General features: G+C 32.7%; 2 protein-coding genes across 2 annotated transcripts; both read left to right on the top strand.

Moving 5' to 3' along the window:
• The first annotated feature begins 10,283 nt into the window (after positions 1-10,283).
• On the top strand, positions 10,284-13,768 carry LOC124842182 (putative protein phosphatase 2C 23). Its single transcript, XM_047318615.2, has 4 exons — positions 10,284-12,119; positions 12,210-12,323; positions 12,773-13,037; positions 13,128-13,768. Exons 1-4 carry the CDS (start codon positions 10,485-10,487, stop codon positions 13,241-13,243), a joined length of 2,130 nt encoding a protein of 709 aa, XP_047174571.1. The 5' UTR covers positions 10,284-10,484; the 3' UTR covers positions 13,244-13,768.
• A 3,237-nt stretch (positions 13,769-17,005) lies between these two features.
• Positions 17,006-18,796, top strand: LOC124842214 (epsin-3-like). Its single transcript, XM_047318656.2, has 4 exons — positions 17,006-17,306; positions 17,465-17,587; positions 17,664-17,825; positions 17,941-18,796. The coding sequence occupies exons 1-4, from the start codon at positions 17,200-17,202 to the stop codon at positions 18,539-18,541; spliced, it is 993 nt and encodes a 330-aa protein (XP_047174612.2). The 5' UTR covers positions 17,006-17,199; the 3' UTR covers positions 18,542-18,796.
• Positions 18,797-19,088: the final 292 nt, after the last annotated feature.

The raw sequence follows: 19,088 nt of genomic DNA, 5'->3' as shown, positions 1-19,088 counted from the left end.
TTCAATTTTTCTTTTCAAATATGAGTAAAAATGAATCTAATATATATTTTGGTCTTCACACGAATAAAAGGTGTTAAATGAATATTGTTATTATTTTTACTAAACTAAAATAGATCTTCTTTTTTTCACGAGCTTTTTTCTATTCTTTCTTTATTGTCCAAGCTTTTTTTCTTTTCAAATAATCAAAGTATTCTTCTCCTTCTGGCCAACCTTATTCTTCACACCAAATCCAAACACTTCAAACTTGACATTCACTTTGTTCGTAAGAGTGCTTAGAATAAGCTTCCCTATTTACTTCATTTTCTTGCTACATTCTAAGTCGTTGATGTCTTCAGTGAATCATTATCCAATACTATTTTTCATGTTTTTACTCGTAAACTTATGGTGGTTGATAAACCTACCATAAGTTCAAGATGGGTTTTACATAAACCTTCTTAATAACTTCTGTTACATTGTGTTTAGTCTCTGCTATGTAGTGCATGTATACATATCTTTCATTTTTCTTCTATAATGAGATACATCTAGTAAATAATACAAGTTTCTTTTCTTTTGTTATTTGGTTCTTTCATGAAAGCGTCAACGAGTTTATTGTTGGAGTAGATTGGGAGGAGACATAACATATTGCTCTATAGTTTCACACAAACCACATGATAATCGATATCGGTGTGTTTTGTGCATTCGTGGAAGGTAGGGCTATGAGCAATGTGTCTGACTGACTGATTGTCATAATAAAAAATTATTGGAAGGTCAATTTGAACGTATAGATCACGAAGAAGGTAACTAATCGACTAAACTTCATAAGTTTTGGTGGTCAGGGCTTTGTACTCAACTTTTGAGGAGGACCTAGAACTTGTAGAGCAATAACCTTTGTGCTCAAGAAAGAGGTAGAGGAAGAAACCTCAATCAAGGTAAATTGTGCACTTACTATCACAAAGTGAATCACACTACAAATGAATCTTATTTGAAATATGAGTATCCTCCTTGGTATAAGCAAAGAGAAGATCAACATAATAATAGTCAAGATAAAAACTATTACAATGAGAGAAATGGAAACACTCAACATATGTGCAACCTTAATGTCAAATATGATCAACATGAATCTACTAGTAAGCTTTCCAAGGAGGACAATTCTAACACATGCTTAAATGTTGAACAAATTCAAAAGCTTTTGAAACTTATTAAGGACACAAATGGCTTAAATCACACAGTTAGTCATGTCCAAAGGACCAACAACAATGTATATACTCTTAACAGAGAACAAGGTAAATTCTGAATTTTAGACACAAGGCTACTAATCATGCAACAAATAATATAAAACAATTTTTTATATTTTATAAAATAAAACCTATAATTGTTAGGCTCTTTAACAACATTTCTACTTTCATAATTGAGTGTGCTCGAACAAAATACTTATCTGGAAAATTCGTCATTATTAATGTTCTTTACATTCCATAATTTTCTTTGAATCTAATCTTTGTTCAATCTTTTACTAAAGACTTACAATACATAGTAATTTTTACCTCTAAGAATTGCCAGATACGGGACAATACTTCATACAAGATGATTCGGTGTGTTAAGATGTTGGATGGGTTATACCATCTTGATTCTTCCATTTCAAAAGATTATCTCTCTACTAATACTTTTTTGAATTGCTCTTATACCATATTAGAACCACTATGGTATACGGCGAGGTGGAAAGGGCATGACATGTCATGAGCACATCAAGAAAGGAAAGCGGAGAATAAGAAAGACGAAAGCAAGAAAATTAGGAAAGAAAAATTTCTTATTGATGTGTATATGTTTTTGTGTGTTTACAAAAAATAGTTGAACCTATATATAGGTTTCAAACAAAAAAAAGGAAAAGCACGCTAGGATGAAATATTGCTTAGCCACTTGACTAGCTCGGTGAGTCGGCTAACTCAGATTGAAATTACAATTCAATCAACTCGACTAACTTAACCTTAAAACGATTTCAATAACTTTTGTATTTGTATGTTTAATTGAAAAAAATGCTAAGACTATATTAACCCAATAACAATCCTACCTTTTTTTTCAACCTATATATAAAGATCATCCCTAGCAAGCAACTAAAAAACACCAATTAGTCCTAGTAAGCCGTAGATCCCATGAATGGCTTGGAAAATGATTTTGAAGTGTACCCTCCAAGTTAAGATTTTACTATTTGATAGGGTGACAAATGATGGAAGAAACATTAAAATGGTATTGTCAAAGTTGTTGATGACATATAGATAGAATGAAACGAGAGAGAAAACACGTAATTATAAACGTTATTGTTGATGGTTGGGTTGAAGCTAATGAGATTGAGATTGACAATGACGATGGTGCGTAGCTATTGCCTAATATGGTCAAATCTCATGGATTGTGTATGCTCCATGGCTGGCATTCTAATAATAAAATGTCTCTCTTTCTCACTAAAACTTCTTCTCCCTTCATCTTTTTCATGCCTACTACTCTTTCTATTTCTAGTTCTCTTTTTTTGGCACATTGACTTTCAAATATTGAACTCTGACATTCCCTTTGCCCATTCAACAATCAAATACAATTCCAATGTGTCTTCACAAAATCAACTTTGACAAAAGTTCAACTTACTAATCAGAGAACAAAACAATTTAATTTGGATTCTGAACATTATTTATGTATCACTTTGTAATATTTACGATAATTTATATAAAATATATATATATATATATATATATATATATATATATATATATTGTGATAACTCGGTAATCATATTCTTAAACTATTTAATAATTTACTCTTAACTAACTTTCTTGGTGAGATCAAATAAGAGTGATAAATTTTTCTAGAACAATTCATTAAAAAGATACGGCACTAATAAAACTAATAAAAGTAAACCATATTTTAAAAAATATATAAAATGAATTTTCTAAAAATAAGATAGCTTGTTTAGTTTAGAGCAAAGAAAATTCAGCTAACAATCAAGTGCAGTACTGGTATTCAGATTTTTAGACTTTCAAGTGTGGCATTTGATTTCTTGTCCTTTGGAATTGGTAAAAGTTTTTATGAACCATGAAAAAGTGGTAGACTCTAAAAGCATAATTTTTAAATGTATGTACGTATATATAAACAGGTAGAGTCAAGTTTAATTTATATGGAAAATGTTAAAATATTTTTTTAATTAATTAAAACATATAAAAGGCGAGGATGAATTATATTTTGCAGTTTTTTTTATAAAAAAAAATTGCGAGCAAATAGAGGTGATTTAAACTTAAAGTTTGATGTATGTTAAGACGATAGAGAGCATGGGAGATGTCTACTAATGTTTTATCTTCGTAAACAAAAATTAACATAACTTCAAATAAAAATAAGAAATTAATAAGATGTGAGAAGAAAAAACACAATTTTTTTTTAAATTTTTCTTATCATAAGATTATATAAAAATTTAAACTGAAATAGCCAATTAATTAGGATTCTTTAATTATCGCTCTTTATAATATGGGTTTGTTTTTTTCCTTATTCTTTTAAGCTAACTATATGAGTATTCTTTAGTGAGGACTATTTTAGCAAGGTTTTTCACAGTTTTTACATAACGAATATTCTATAAGTCACTATACACAAAAAGTGTTTATAAATAAAATAAAGTTATTCAACTTAAACTTAAGATGATGTCAGAAAGAATAAATATAAAATTTGACTCACTAAATATAATTTCTCAAAATATACAAATGTACGTATATAGTTTCTTATGTAGAAATAAAAAAATATGTAGATCTACCAAAGAAGATTTACAACTTGTTTTTCGTCAAGTGTTTTTTCTTGAATCTACATTTTTTTCTTTTTTATTTTTCTTGTTTTATATACTATATGACTCTTTTTAACGATTTATTAAGTAATGAGAAGTCTTTTAAAAAGAGAATTTACTAAAAAAACTTTTGATACAAAAAACTTTTACATTTAAGAATTTACAAGGAATTTTTTTTACTCATATTATATTTGCTCAATCAATTATTTAGACAAATTAGAATTTGATATCGGTTATTGATCTTTCAAAGGTAAAAATTATTACAAAGATTTAATTAATGATATCTGAATCAAATTCACATAAGATACTTCATACTTCTTTCGTTCAAAAACTTTAAAATAATAAGTTTTTAATTTTTTTATATGGTATTCAACTTTTTTTACATATGATAGTTAAACTTATACATAAACAAAAATAAATGTTATGCATAAAACTCTAAAAATCATTTAGTGTTCTTTAAAAAAGAAGTAGTAACTTCATTACAGAGAAATTTAAATTATCATAACTGTATCAAATCATATGCAATAGATGATAGTTATATATAAGTTTACTAAACTCAACAAACAATCCAAATTTTTTACAACAATATATAAATGACGTAGTTATAAGTATTATATTCACGAAGAGGACAATGATTTTCCGCAGGGTTAAAATATGTTTTTAGTCTCTAAATTATAAAGTGAATTTGTTTTTAGTACCTCTTTCAAACTAAGGTACATTTGGGTCCTTCTTCTTAAGAAACTTTAATTTTTCATCCTCCAAAATTAACGGCGTTAAAAAGAAACTGAGGTCGCTAACGTCCGGCCAAGTGTAATGACATCTTTCCTTCCTAACTTTTGTCACGTTAGTAAGGGGCCGAACGTTTAAGAGAAACGTGTGAAGGGACCAAACGATTTCTTAAGTGTTGAACCGTTTGGCCCCTTCACCCCCTTCCCTTAACCGTTCAGTCCCTTCACCTCTATTCCCTTAACCGTTCGACCCCTTACCAACGTGGCAAAAGTTAGGAAGGAAAGATGTCATCACACGTGGCCAGACATTAGTCACCTCAGCTTCTTTTTAAAGCCGTTGGTTTTAGAGAACGAAAAATTAAGGTTTTCTTAAAGACAATGACCAAAATGTACCTTAGTTTGAAATATTGACTAAAAATAAATTCACTTTATAGTTTAGGAACTAAAAACATATTTTATCCTTTTTCTATAAGACAAACTGTGTTTTCTAAACTTTTAAGTAAAAATAAAAAAAATTGTCCACTATAAATAAATCTTCAAATTGAAGTTTATACTCTTGGATCCAACATTATTAGACACCTAATTTATAAGTTTTGGAGATTTTGGCCTCTAAACAAAAATCCCGAGTAGACCAATCTATGGATATGGAACGAAGGTGAGAGAATTGATTTGTAAAGGAGCAATGACAATGAAGATAATTTGACTAATGAAAAGTGGATAAAAAGTGGTTATTATATATCGAATTGTGTTCAACGCATTAATCAATTGCCTTTTAATGCTCGAGAAAAATTAAATTAAAAAAAAAATCTCTCGAGTTATGAGCAAATCGTCATCAACTATTTAAATTACTTACCAAGATAATCATATTTTAGAGGTGTGGGGAAAGCAAATATTGACATTGCAATAAAAAAGGAGAACAATGTAAAAAAATAATTAAGCATGAATGCATATTAGACATAATGGTTGAAGTGGAGAGCATTAGGGTGCAAACAAAATTGTTTTGGGTAGAGAACCAAAAAGGTCCACCATGTAATAAGAGACATCGCACTAACCTTAATTATGTTTTTTTTTTCTGAAAAAAAAAGTTAGAATGACAGCAATGGTTGGAGTCTAAAATTCTCTCAAGTGGAACCATTTTTAATCCATATAATTATAATAATATTAAATGGAAGTCAAGTTTAAGGATCCAAAGCTAGATTATAATAATTATTAACATTCCTTTCACCAAGCAGCTGACTCAATGTCTTAGCCCACAGTGTTTCTTCTAGACAAGTTTAAAAAATTCCAATTGCCCATTGTTCTTCCAATTAAACATGGTTTGCATGCGCAAGTTGTGGAGTTTTTTGGGGCATATATATATATATATATATATATATATATATATATATATATATATATATATATAATATGGCATTGAAATTTAATAGTGATGTATAAGGATTGTGATATCATTATGAAAATGAATACATGAAGTAGCACTTGAGCTGTTTGTGAAAATGTAAAGCTTTAAATTCTTCTGAGATTAAGTTATAAGTTTTAACTTAGTAGAGTTATAGATTTTTTTAGTTGTTGATAAAAAGACAAAAGAGAAAAAGGGTAGGTGGGTCATGCATATGGATCGTGGAGAAGGTGGCAGGGAAAGGTGTTGCCACTTGCAAATAATGAATGATTATGGCATTGAATTTCTTTCTAATGTTTTCTTATATGAATTCATCTGTTTAACAGTTGATTTCTGCAGTGTTTAGTAGTATTTAAAAGAATGTGAAACATTTTATTCCGGAGAATAGTTTGTTGCTATTGTAAGATGCGTGGGAGAATTTGGCACCCTACGTTTATAAAATATTTAGGATTGGAGTTAGGAAGCAATCACTTACCTAAAACTATTTCTCTATTTCATTTGTCCGGTAATGAGACACAGTCATTTTTGTGACTTGACAAGTGTCTCAATTTTATATGTTCCATCTACAACCAAATTGGTATATTTTAGGAAGATTACTATCGCCCAAATCAGACTTCCTTCTAGGTCGCAGGATTTATTCAAGGAACAAACTAATCTATTCTCATTCTGCCTTAAACAGTTCTTGCTTTTCTATATAGAATTTCTTCATCATGTTCGAAAAAGTAAACTTGTACAGGACAAGTGTTTAATCATTCGCATACCGTTTAATTATAATTCAGATTATTTAATGTTATAGTAAATTCTATTCATTATCACATAGATGTTCGGAAACAATTCAAAATATATTAATTTTAATACTAATCAATTTAAAAATAAAGAATAAGTTTTTGCATATTAGATCGTAATTGATCAACGTGTTGGAAGTTCCACACCAACTAGAGATAAAGCCAAACTATAATATATAAGGGAGGTACAAACCTTATCTTACAAGCTGGTTTTGTAGGGTTGAGTTAGGTTTAAAGTCTACTTCTAACATGATATCAGAGTCATGATTACAACCTATCCTAACGATATTTCTTGTTTCTTAGACATGTCTATGTCTCGACGTAAAAGAGTATTTTCTACAAAATATCTTTCAAATTTGACAAAACATTTATACTTCTAACAACATTTAAATTTCAAACGAGACAATATAATTTAAACAGTTGAGTTTACCTATATTTAAAACAAAACTAATTAACTTTATTTATATGGACTGAAAATTTATACTTTTTTTTTCACCGGCAACAACTTTGTATCATTCTAACTTTCTTTCTTTGTGAGCTTCAAAATAAACGGATTTTGATTAACATAACATGTGTTGATGTCTTAATACTTATGTTAAAAACTTGTTGAAAAGTGTTTTGAGACGTCAAAGTTTGAACTAACTTATTAGCAAATGGATGTGGAACAAATGTAGTATACGTTATAAGTTTGAAATGAATAAAATTTAAATGATGCGATGAAATGTAAAGGTCCAAAAATTAATTAACTTACTTGACCGGGTATTACACACTTTGAAGCTAGATCAAGATAAATGATCTCATAAAAAGAGAGGAGAAATTTTTAAGTTAACTGATTCTTAAAATCAAATATTTTATTTTTTATAATTTTTTAATATATTATACTAAATTAAAATGTAAAAATGGAAGATAAGATTAGACGGTAATGGAGGTGAAAACGGTACTTGACTAAAAATTTATATCCAAATTTAAATAATTAATCAATTCGATTAATTAAATTAAATTATACAAATGAAATTAAATATGATTTTTAGTTTAATTATTTTTATGTAATTTGTATGTATTTTCCAAATTAAATTTTTTTCATTTTTAATTTAATTTTAAAATCAGAAATACAAATTGTAATTAGAACATGTTTTTTTTAATCCTAACTTAAATGAATGCAAAAATTAATTTAAATTGTTGGTATTAACTTTTGTTAATTAATTCTTGGAAATTAGTTCTCAAACCACAAATGATACAAGAAGAAGTAACTCCAAAATTTGAGAACAATAGAAAAAAGTGAAAAAAAAAATATAAATCTGAAAACTAAACAAATTATTTATGTTTTTTATAATGTATAATAAAAGTGCAAGTAAATATGCACACAGCATATATCAAAACAAAGCAATCCCTCTGGTAATCCATTTTTTTAGAAAATATTTTTTTTGAGTTATTTTTTTCAAATGTTATTTCCATAAATTTATAACGAAATTAACATTCCCGAATATTTAAAAGAAAAATATCTGGTTAAATATTAAAATTTCTAGATTTGATTTTTACGTTTATATACTTAATAATTAAATCATATTTAGTTTTTGTTATTTAAAATAATATATGTTCAGTTAACGGTACAAGTAATGCATATTAGATAAGTACAGTCTGTAATTTATATTGAAAATTGGGACCGACGAGGTACTCTGACGCTCAAGTTACACGTGTGGTTGAAGAACTTTTACTCTTAATGAAAAGTTCAGTGGAAGGTTAACACATTTGAGAATAGGGGAGAGGGAATAAATGCGTAAGCGAAAAAGTACCTCGTTTTTGCCCGGTTAATGTATTTATAAGAGTTTAATATAACAAATAAAAACAACTTTACCTGGAGATCCGGTTAGTTATTGTTTCAGTTTTATCTATATCTTAAACCAAATATTTTAGATTTGGTTTATCAAACATCTTTAACCAAATATTTTGGTTTATCAAATATCCTTAACCAGATATCTTTAATTATTTTATCATCCACTGGATTATTGGCTCAATAACAACTTAAGCACTGACCCAATTACTATTTATAGTAGCTTATTGACAACGTAGACCCAATTGCAGTCCAAACCATTTTACCAGATTGGCCAAGACCAATCGACCTTGTTACATGACCGGTTGGTCAATATTTCATATGTTATAGGAACTAAATTTTCTCGCAAAAACTAGTGTTATTATTTATTAATTATAATTTTTTATTCTATTAATATAAATCTAAATCTTACATTATAAAGAGGATAAAGTTAAATATATTAAATATTGATTAAGTTCATAGTCCATTATATCATTGAAAGAAAATCATTACAAGCTGATGACCCTCATTGCTCTTCAATATGGATGCAGGTATAAATTTCCTCTACAGTGAAGATTACACTGTGCAAAATCTAATCATAACACGCGGTTTTGAATATAATATGAAAAGAAAACTATAATCGATTTCAGACCCTTTTCTTTTTCTTTATGATCAATGTTCTGGCAGATTGCAAAAGTCAAGTGCATTTTTTCTTCCAAATGACTTAATTACATTACAGAATTTAATTGTTGACGTGGAAGCACCTAAATATGTTTACATTAGGTACTTAAAAAGTCCACTCTCAGAAAAACTATGTTAATAATCCACTCTCCTATGAAATATTAAAAAAAGTGTTAAAATTGTAATGCAACATTATATATAGAATAAAGAAATAAAGTATGGGTTGAGAGGCAAAGATGATGAAACACATTTCAAATATGAACATTGAATTGAATCTGTAATTAAAAAAAAAAGTCAATGGAGTAATGGCCTACATTTAAATGAACATTAGTCAAATTACCTAAATATTCAGGCTATGCACTGATGGCAGCATTACTAATATCGAACCACCCCACCAGCACAATCAATTAAGATTACCCAACTTTTCCTTCTCTCTCTACATTACCATTTTCTCATTTCAATTACACAAAAAGCCGAAATTGTTGACATTTCTTATTTTTATTTTTCCTTTTTTTAAATAAATAAATATATTACGAGCCCTCGGGAAACTAAAGTTGACAAATTATCAGACGGAACAATCAAAGAAAAACACGTGGGTGGTCAACCTTCAAGTCTTCTGCACCCACGCTTGATCCAACGGCGCCGTGGCACGCTTTACGAGATCTTATGTAAAAACCAGGTTTACAACATTTTTTCCTGTGTTGACTTTTTGATTCTAAACCAGGATTTATGACCCTCGTTTAAATTTCACCCTCCATTTTTTCTCAAGACACAACAAACAAACACGACAACGCTCTCGCCATCAGAATCATTCATCGCTCCCATCCGTGACCCTCCCACGCGAATCTCACCCACTTGCCTCCGCGCGTGTGCTCCACGCCCCACACGAAACGTACGCGAACATTGAACGAGATAGCAAAACCGGACATAAACGTTTGAGTTTTACTTTATCTTCAATATAGTCAACGCCCCACTCCAAAAAAATCCTCCAATTTTTAATTTCTTCTGTACATAAATTCACCAAGCAAAAAAAGCAAGTGCATTTTTCTTATTTAAAAAAACTTTATTCCAAAGTCAACGCCATCTCTCTCTAACTCTCTTCATCTCATCTCAACTTCAACTTCTCTTTCTTCTCACATCTTCTTCTTCTTCTTCTCTCTCTCTCTCTCTCTCTCAAGTTCTTCATCTTCTCTACCAATCCACCATGAGCAGAATCTTGTAGCGAGTAACAGCGAGAGAAACGTTAGAGCTTGTGTTGATTTTTTTTTTCTTTTTTGGTGGTTTTTGTGTTCCGATGGGAAACGGCATAGGGAAGTTAACGGTGTGCTTCACCGGACATAACAGTGGGGGACGTCGGAAGCAGGATATATCCATTTTAATAACGGAGCCTCTGGACGAGGGTTTGGGTCACTCTTTCTGCTACGTTAGACCCGACCCGACCCGGATATCGTCATCGAAGGTGCACTCGGAGGAAACAACGACGTTCAGAACAATCTCTGGGGCTTCGGTGAGCGCTAACACATCGACGCCGTTATCGACGGCGTTCGTGGACTTGTACTCCTACGGTTGCATAGACCGAGCGGCGGCGTTCGAGAGTTCAACGTCGTTCGCGTCGCTTCCTCTGCAACCGATTCCGCGGAACCTGGTGAACTCAGGGCCCTTCTCGGGGAACCTGGGCGGTGGTGGGTTTCCGGGCTCGGGCCCGCTAGAGAGGGGTTTCATGTCGGGCCCCATCGAGCGCGGGTTCATGTCGGGGCCCATCGATCGTGGACTTTTTTCGGGGCCGATGGAGAGGGAGGGAAACGGATCGGATCATTTCCCGAGAAGCTTCTCGCACGGAGGGATGGGTTTAGGGTTGGGATTAGGTTTGAGAGTGAGAACGAGGAAGGGTCGGTGGATTCGTGTTTTGCAGAGGGCGATTTCGAAGACTCTCTCTCGTGGGCAGAACTCGATTGTGGCTCCGATCAAAGGAGTGGTGGTAAAAGAGCCGGAGTGGATGGTGGCTGCGGCGGAGAAGCATAATGAGAATCTGAGTGTGAATTTGAGCAGTGAGGGGAGCTTGGAGGACGATGATTCTATGGAGAGTCAGAATCTTCAGTGGGCTCAGGGGAAAGCAGGGGAAGATCGTGTCCATGTTGTTGTGTCTGAGGAACACGGCTGGGTTTTCGTGGGGATCTATGATGGTTTCAATGGACCCGATGCTCCTGATTACCTTCTCTCGAATCTCTACACCGCGGTGCACAAGGAGCTGAAAGGGTTGTTGTGGGATGATGGGTCTACCCAGGAAAATTCGACACCTAAAGAGGAGGTGTTGCGGGATGTCACAGACGTTGCAGATGTAGATGCATGCTCTCACTGTGTTGAACATGAAAATAGTAACTGTAATAAGAGTACTAGTAAGAAAGGTAGGAATTCGAGGAACAGGTACAAAGGTGCTGCGAATAAGTGGGAGGAGAATCAACGGAGGTGGAAGTGTGAGTGGGATAGGGAGAGGTTAGAGCTTGATCGGAGATTAAAGGAGCAACTGAATTCAAGTCGATCAGGATGTGGTGGAGCAGCAAGTTCAATTAATCATGCGGATGTTTTGGAAGCTCTTTCTCGGGCTCTGAGGAAGACTGAGGAGTCTTACCTTGATGTTGCGGATAAGATGGTGATGGAGAATCCTGAACTTGCCTTGATGGGTTCTTGTGTTCTTGTGATGTTGATGAAGGGGGAGGATGTTTACGTGATGAATGTGGGGGATAGCCGCGCTGTGCTGGCTCAGAAGGCTGAGCCTGATTATTGGCTCGGCAAGATCAGGCAGGACTTGGAGAGGATCAATGAGGAGACGATGAATGATCTTGAATCTTGGGATGTTGATAACTCCAATTTGGTTCCAAGTCTTAGTGCGATTCAGCTTACTAAAGATCATAGTACAAGTGTTGAAGAAGTAAGTTGTTTGCCTCTGTTTGATTACCTTTTTTAGCAGGTTTTTGTTTTGCTGCATGTCTTTATTGGGAGTTTCTGGTTTCTATTTCAGGAAATCCAGAGAATTAAAAAGGAGCACCCAGATGATCCTTGTGCTGTTGTAAATGACCGTGTTAAGGGTTCTCTCAAGGTTACCCGAGCCTTTGGTGCCGGATTTCTCAAACAGGTTGGTATCTATTGTTTACTGATATATCCAAATGTATTCAATTATTCATCCTACTTTACATAAATTATGTCTTTAACATGAACGGCAAGGGAATCAACAACAATTGAAATGCCTTTCATATATTGCTATAACAAGTTATACCCTTTTCCACATTTCTTTTTGTTGCCACAGAAGTTTACTTAGATCCAATAACTAGCATGATCCTTGGAATATAAGGATTTAGAAAATTGTTATTACTGGTATTTGTTGTGATACTCAAGTTAGCCTGGCCATCATTATCGAAAAGTGCAAAATTAATCACACATTGGCAACTTAGTTCCTCTTATCAGAAATTGGAAAATGAGCCATGAATTATGAGTGCATCTTTAGAAAACTGAGCATAATTTTGTATGTTCTAAATGGACACTATTCTGCATTTTCTTATTTTTGGTGGTAATCCTTTTTGGCAGCCCAAGTGGAACAACGCACTTCTGGAGATGTTTAGAATAGACTACGTGGGAAACTCTCCTTACATCAGCTGCCTACCATATCTAAAGCACCACAGATTAGGTCCAAAGGACAAATTTTTGATTCTATGCTCCGATGGGCTCTATCAGTACTTGTCAAACGAAGAAGCAGTGGCTGAAGTTGAGCATTTCATCACATTGCAACCTGAGGGAGACCCAGCTCAGCATTTGGTCGAAGAAGTGTTATTTCGTGCTGCAAAGAAAGCTGGTACTGATAACAACAACAACCCACAATTTCACTTAAAAGATCTCACAATTGAATCCTACAAACTGATGTTTTTGGCATGTTTATTTTCAGGGTTGGTCTTTCACGAGTTGCTCGAAATTCCACAGGGTGATAGGCGCCGTTACCATGATGATGTTTCCATCATTGTTATTTCTTTGGAAGGAAGAATATGGAGATCCTGTGTATAAATAAGTATACTGAAAACCATATATATTATCATATACCAAAAAAATGGAAAGGGAGAGGTATGATATATATATATATATATATAGTGCCGAAGGGTGAGGCATCCTTTTTGCTGTTTTCCCCCTCCCTACTCACCTTTTTGTAAAACAGCAACTAATCTCTGATAAGAGTACTTAGTTGTGCAATTAAGTGGGTGGTGAGGACTGTAAAGTTGTAAAAGCTGGATGATTTTGTTGATTATAACTCACATAAAATTGTAATTTTTGTAATAAAAGTCATTCGTTAACAATCTTTTGGTCGTGCAGAAAGCACTAGCCCCCATTGTCACTTTCTGCAACTCTGGTTGGCAAATGGCAGGGCTAGTCATCTGTGCATCAGCATCTTTTTCCATTCAAAATATAAAAAAATTCAACATATTCCAAGCATGGCCCAAGGTTCATGCAGGTTTTGTTTCCCTTTTCAATTTGATGTGGAACAAGCACTATTTGCAATAAGGCATTCTTTATTGGTGTTGCGATATTCCTTCAGCCAAATGGTCTTTTCTTTTTTTCACTCTCTTACGTGTGTCCAATTTAAACCAGATGATGCTTTTGTTCTCTTGTTGCCCATTTCTGTTAAAAGTGAAACATGTGCGATTTCGTATTAGGCACGCTGTTTATCACAATCAACTTTGAATTTTAGAATTTGACCTCAATTCCTTTTTCCACCATTTAAGGGTTCAGTCGTTGACGACACTTACAATTTGCACACGAAAGGGTTCAATGAACAATGAATTGAAAGTAAGCAATCTCCACCAAAATAAGCATTAGTCCATTTTCTTCACTTCTCACCGTACGCAAGTCTATTCAAAAACTATCTTTGACCAACTTAAGCCATTAATAAAAGGTTGAATGCTATGTTTCTAAGGCCATTATTAAACTTTTGACAGTATATCCAATTCTTATACAAAAACAAACGTACTTCTTTCATTTAAAACCTCTTTACTTTTAATGTTTATTTTTCAAATAAAGTTAGACTGGTATGAAACGAAAGTGTGAAACATGGAGATGCCATGTTCATGAAAAATAAACATTTTTCCATACTTTAATAATTCATTACATTATTTTAAAAACATTACTTCAATTTTAAAATATCAATGCAATACACTAATTTCAATAGTTAATTTATGAGCTGGGACAAAAATTGAATTGCGGGTTGCATGTTGTTCCTACTCAAACGACAATACAAGTGATGATCAAACTTTTGTAATTGTGTCGTGTGGTTTGGGAATTTAAGGCCATGTCAATTGGAGATGGTCCACGGGGTAAATATTTTGTAATTTAAAAATTAAATTACCTTGTAAATTATCATTAAAACATGAACAAGAAAAATACAATAATCATCTTAGATTGTTTACATAATTTCTTTTTTGTGAGAGTACTGGTAAACTTTAACCGTGTTTCATTCCATTAAATATAAGTATTATCTATTTATATTTTTAACTAAAATATATGTAAATTAAAAAAAATCATAAATAAGTACGAATGGTCATTAGTATCTTAGAAAAGGTAAAATTCGTTGAAGTGTCTTGCATTCATTAAACATTTTAATAAAAGTCATATATATGGATTAAAATTAATATTAAAAACTGAAAGAATTATATCTAACCTAATTTATTATGACACAAATAGTTTTTTTTTCTTGGATATTCAACATACGAAGAATATCTTAAAATATATTTTTTTTCAAGGGTAAAAAAAAATGTAAACTTACCTTTAATTTTGTTGCCTTTTTCATTTTTTTCCTACTCATTTATTGACTTTTGAAATAGTTGATCTTGTAAAGACACGTAGGTGTGCTATTTCTACTCCTAGTTATACTACCGAAACAGGAAATTAATTAAAATTGTAGTAACTGGTAGCTACCATTTAAGAGAGAATTAAATACGCACCAAATGAATACTATCTGTCACTTTTTAAGTCTCATTAAATTCCATGTCACTGTTTCATATGCATTCATTTTGATGGAGAAGAAAACCATCCATCTGCATTAAATCCAATTTTTCCATTCTCCCTCCTCACCATAACTCATCATATTAATTCAATAAATAATTTCATTTTCCCTTTCTTTCTTATCCTATATATTTATTTCATATTTAGATAACAAAAAAATATATAAACTTTCACAAGATATTATTCTCCAGCCCAAATTATGTAGTTTGGGCTCATGTTTGAATCAAGTTGTTTAACCTTGCATCCCCAACAATTTTATCTTATACTTCCAATTTTTTTTTAATTTCAAAACTGTTCTTGTAATTCAAAAAGGCCTATACCCATTTTTTTTGTGCTTCATTATATATCAAAATTTGATAAAATATTTTTTTTTATTGAATTTCAAAATTTGATAAAATATTTTTCATTTTTTTTATCAGATTTTAAAATTTAATAAAAAAGAATATAAAATTATTTTCAAAAATTGGATGTACAGATGAAATCATTAGAGGTGCCATGAAACAACTTTAAATCAATAAACACTTTAGGTTTCTACCTGCAATATAACTGTTCAATAATTTTTTTAAAATATAAATTTTATATTTAATTTAATATATATTTCTAACATTTTTCATTTATATGTATGATTAATAACTGATTTTATTTTTCTTTCACACTATGTATTAATATGCTCATTAACCACCCACTCAAATCTTTCCTATGTTGTACTTGGTTACATTCAGTAAAATAACATCGTTGTCCTTCCTTAGTTAACTCAAATGTTTTGCCACTCTTAACAAGGATTTATTTTTTCGAAAAGTCAATTATGCAATTATTAAAAACAAAGTCAATTTACGTAATTATTATTTTTCAAAATAGACCGTAACGTTAAATAACAAAAACATAAGAGGAACGCAATATAACGCAATTACGTCAGGCTCCACCAATTGGTACTCAGTGCAAAGTGCTGATTATGTTTTCGTTGTTTCACAAGAAATTTCTCTATTTTGTTCCAAAACTAAGAATAATTTGGTAATGCTGGTCAATTCAAGAACTTAGAAATTTGGTAGAAGACGGTCTTTGGAGCTATAAAGTTAAGAGGAACGTGTCATTCGAGGCCGCCACCACTGAGAAATCATTGTTCAATCAATTTGGGCGAAATTTCCAATGCCCTAATGGATCCTCACAATAAACTATATCTCATTGACTGTGACCTCTCAACACTGTAATCGCCATGTCCAAAAAACTCAAAATCTCATGAAGCATGGTTCTTTGGACATATCCTGGGTTCAACCCTTTACCGTATAAAGTACGTACTGTGTTTTTCATGGCTTAAGCTCGTAACTTATTGACAAAGATGACCAAAATGGCATAAATAGCACATGTTATGATTATAAAATATGAAAACGAACATGGCATTGTGGTCCATAATGTCATGATTTTGACATTAATGTTTGGCTAACCTGCACCCACGTACCCTTCTGGAAGGACGGAAAAGCTTTAAACTTTGACTTATTCATAATAATCAAATTCAAAATTCAAATACAACTACCCCTCCAATCCCCAAGATGTTGACTTATTCTCACGTACGCGTTTGTAATTTCAAATACTGGAAAAAGAAAATCAAAAACTAGAGTAACTGCAACTTCACAAAGCGTAATGTGTAAAAATTAATTAAATTTCTGTATGCGAAGTCCAAGCACAAAAGTCACTCTTACTTTGTTTTCATAAATCACTGTACGGTTTAAATTGATTATTTTTTTGTCGAGGTATCAGCATTGCCGCAGTTTCACGTCATTTGATAATTAATAATGTTGATTTTGGTGTATGGTTGAATAATTTGTAACTTGTAACTTCAGCTCGTTTTACTTGTCCTAACTCAAACCAAAACCACTTTCTCTTCTCACTTTTTTCCCACTCCGTGCCACCCCAAACGGAATAAGTTTAGATATGTCCAGGATCGTCGAACAAAACTAGCACCAGCAAAAATGAGCACGCCCTTGTTCCATGAATTCAAAAAGCAAGCTTCTTTCTTCCTAAAGGAGAAAATAAAAACTGCTAGATTAGCTCTGACAGATGTCACCCCTGCAGAACTGTAAGTCTAATTCTTTTATGGCATCATCAGTGAGATTTTGATTTGTCATTTTGATCAATGATCACCCTTTGATTTGTTTCATAGCAAGACTAGTTCTAGGATTTCTAATTCAACCTCTTTTTCTTTTTCTTTTTGTGGATGTGTTTTACCATTTGCAGGATGACAGAAGAGACAACCGGTGGAAATCCATGGGCTCCAGATTCCAGAACTCTCAGATCAATTTCAAAGGCTGCTTTTGAGTTAGATGATTATTGGAGGATTGTGGAGATTCTGCATAGAAGGTTTGCCTTAGCATGTTTCCTACTTTGGTGTCAATTAACCCATCATGGATGAATGACTGTTACAAATCTAAAACAGGTTCCTGAAATTCGAAAAGAAGAATTGGAGGATCTCTTACAATTCCCTGATCGTGCTTGAGCACCTGTTGACTCAAGGACCAGAGAGTGTTGCTGAGGAATTTAAGAGTGACAAAAATGTCATCAGCCAGATGAAAAGTTTTCAGTATATTGATGACACTGGGTAAGTGGATGTGTTCTTATTTTTGCATCTCTTGCCGAAAACATGTGCTTGTTAATTTTCCTTCTCTTGACATTGGTCCTGCGAGACAAAATGAGTTCATTTTGAGTGTCTGCAGGTTTAATTGGGGCCTAACTGTCAGAAAGAAATCGGAGAGAATAGTGAATCTGCTGGAAGAAGTAACTCTTCTAAAGGAAGAGAGAAAACAAGCTAGAAGGTTATCTAGAGGAATTGAAGGTTTTGGAAGTTTTCCCCATCGGTCAACTCCAGCACAAAGTATTCTACGTGAGAAATCAATGCCAACCACACTCGAGAGATATGACTCAGACTTGAACAACCATGAAGATCAGGAAAACAAGTCCTCTTGTTCAAACAATGGTGTGGATGTGGACACAGTAGCTGTGAAATCTCCTGGCCATCAAGGTGGAACTTTCAAGTCCTTGGATGGTGTGGAAGACAAGGGATACCAGGATGATCTAGGCAACAGTCAAATGCTTCAGAAATCTGAAACAGATGCTAAAGAAAACAAGGAGCCTAGCAAGGAAGAGTTCCATCTATGGAACATGAAAGGTGAGTCCAAACCCCTTTTGGATTGTGGTGAAGAGGATTCCAGGATTGGAATCATCAGAACCGAAGATGATCACCCCTTTAATTCAACTGAATTGCATGGCACTGCCTCACTGCTTTCTGCCAGAGACGGAATACTACAAGGGTGTTGAAGCAATTTGAAAATTTAAATGAAGCCAACAAGTCCAAGTTGTCTGCAAATTGCATTTTGCATTCCTGAATATATAGGTAACCATTGTGTTACTGCCAGAATATTTCCTCATTATCACCGGTTTGTTTCAGAACAAAGATGACAGTTTTTGCCATTTTGTAATGTATTTCTCCATATTTTGATCTCTTCAGATAATTTTTCATAAAGTAGAAAAAAATATGATGAGTTAAGTGGTTTCAACCTTCACTGAAACTCTATCGTTTCACTCCTTCAAATTTCGATTAATTTTAACTTAGAAAAGAAACTAAATTTATCGTTCTTATATTTTTCTTCTATAAATACGCATGGGAGACCATAATCTGTGAAGACTTTCAACGTTACTTTAACATAATCACATAACCTCTATAAGGCGCTCAAAGAACTGTCTTCAAGTTGGGGCACAGACAGCCATTCATTAACTAGGCAAAATGGCATCTTGTTTATTACGTATGTATTAATGGTTTGATTAAGTTCAAGATAGAATAAAGCAATTTCATAAGATTTTACTG

Source organism: Vigna umbellata, chromosome 3 (genome assembly GCF_029865625.1).
Source record: "Vigna umbellata cultivar VRB3 chromosome 3, Vumbellata_1.0, whole genome shotgun sequence".
Taxonomy (NCBI): Eukaryota; Viridiplantae; Streptophyta; class Magnoliopsida; order Fabales; family Fabaceae; genus Vigna; species Vigna umbellata.
The sequence above is the reverse complement of the archived record's forward strand: the minus strand, read 5'-3'. Positions and strand labels throughout refer to the sequence as shown.

Coding starts and splice junctions, on each gene's coding strand:
- LOC124842182 (XM_047318615.2), top strand. CDS start 10,485: ATGGGAAACGGCATAGGGAAGTTAACGGTGTGCTTCACCGGACATAAC. Junction 12,120..12,209: donor ATAGTACAAGTGTTGAAGAA/GTAAGTTGTTTG, acceptor TTTCTATTTCAG/GAAATCCAGAGAATTAAAAA. Junction 13,038..13,127: donor TCGTGCTGCAAAGAAAGCTG/GTACTGATAACA, acceptor GTTTATTTTCAG/GGTTGGTCTTTCACGAGTTG.
- LOC124842214 (XM_047318656.2), top strand. CDS start 17,200: ATGAGCACGCCCTTGTTCCATGAATTCAAAAAGCAAGCTTCTTTCTTC. Junction 17,307..17,464: donor GATGTCACCCCTGCAGAACT/GTAAGTCTAATT, acceptor TACCATTTGCAG/GATGACAGAAGAGACAACCG. Junction 17,588..17,663: donor GTGGAGATTCTGCATAGAAG/GTTTGCCTTAGC, acceptor AATCTAAAACAG/GTTCCTGAAATTCGAAAAGA.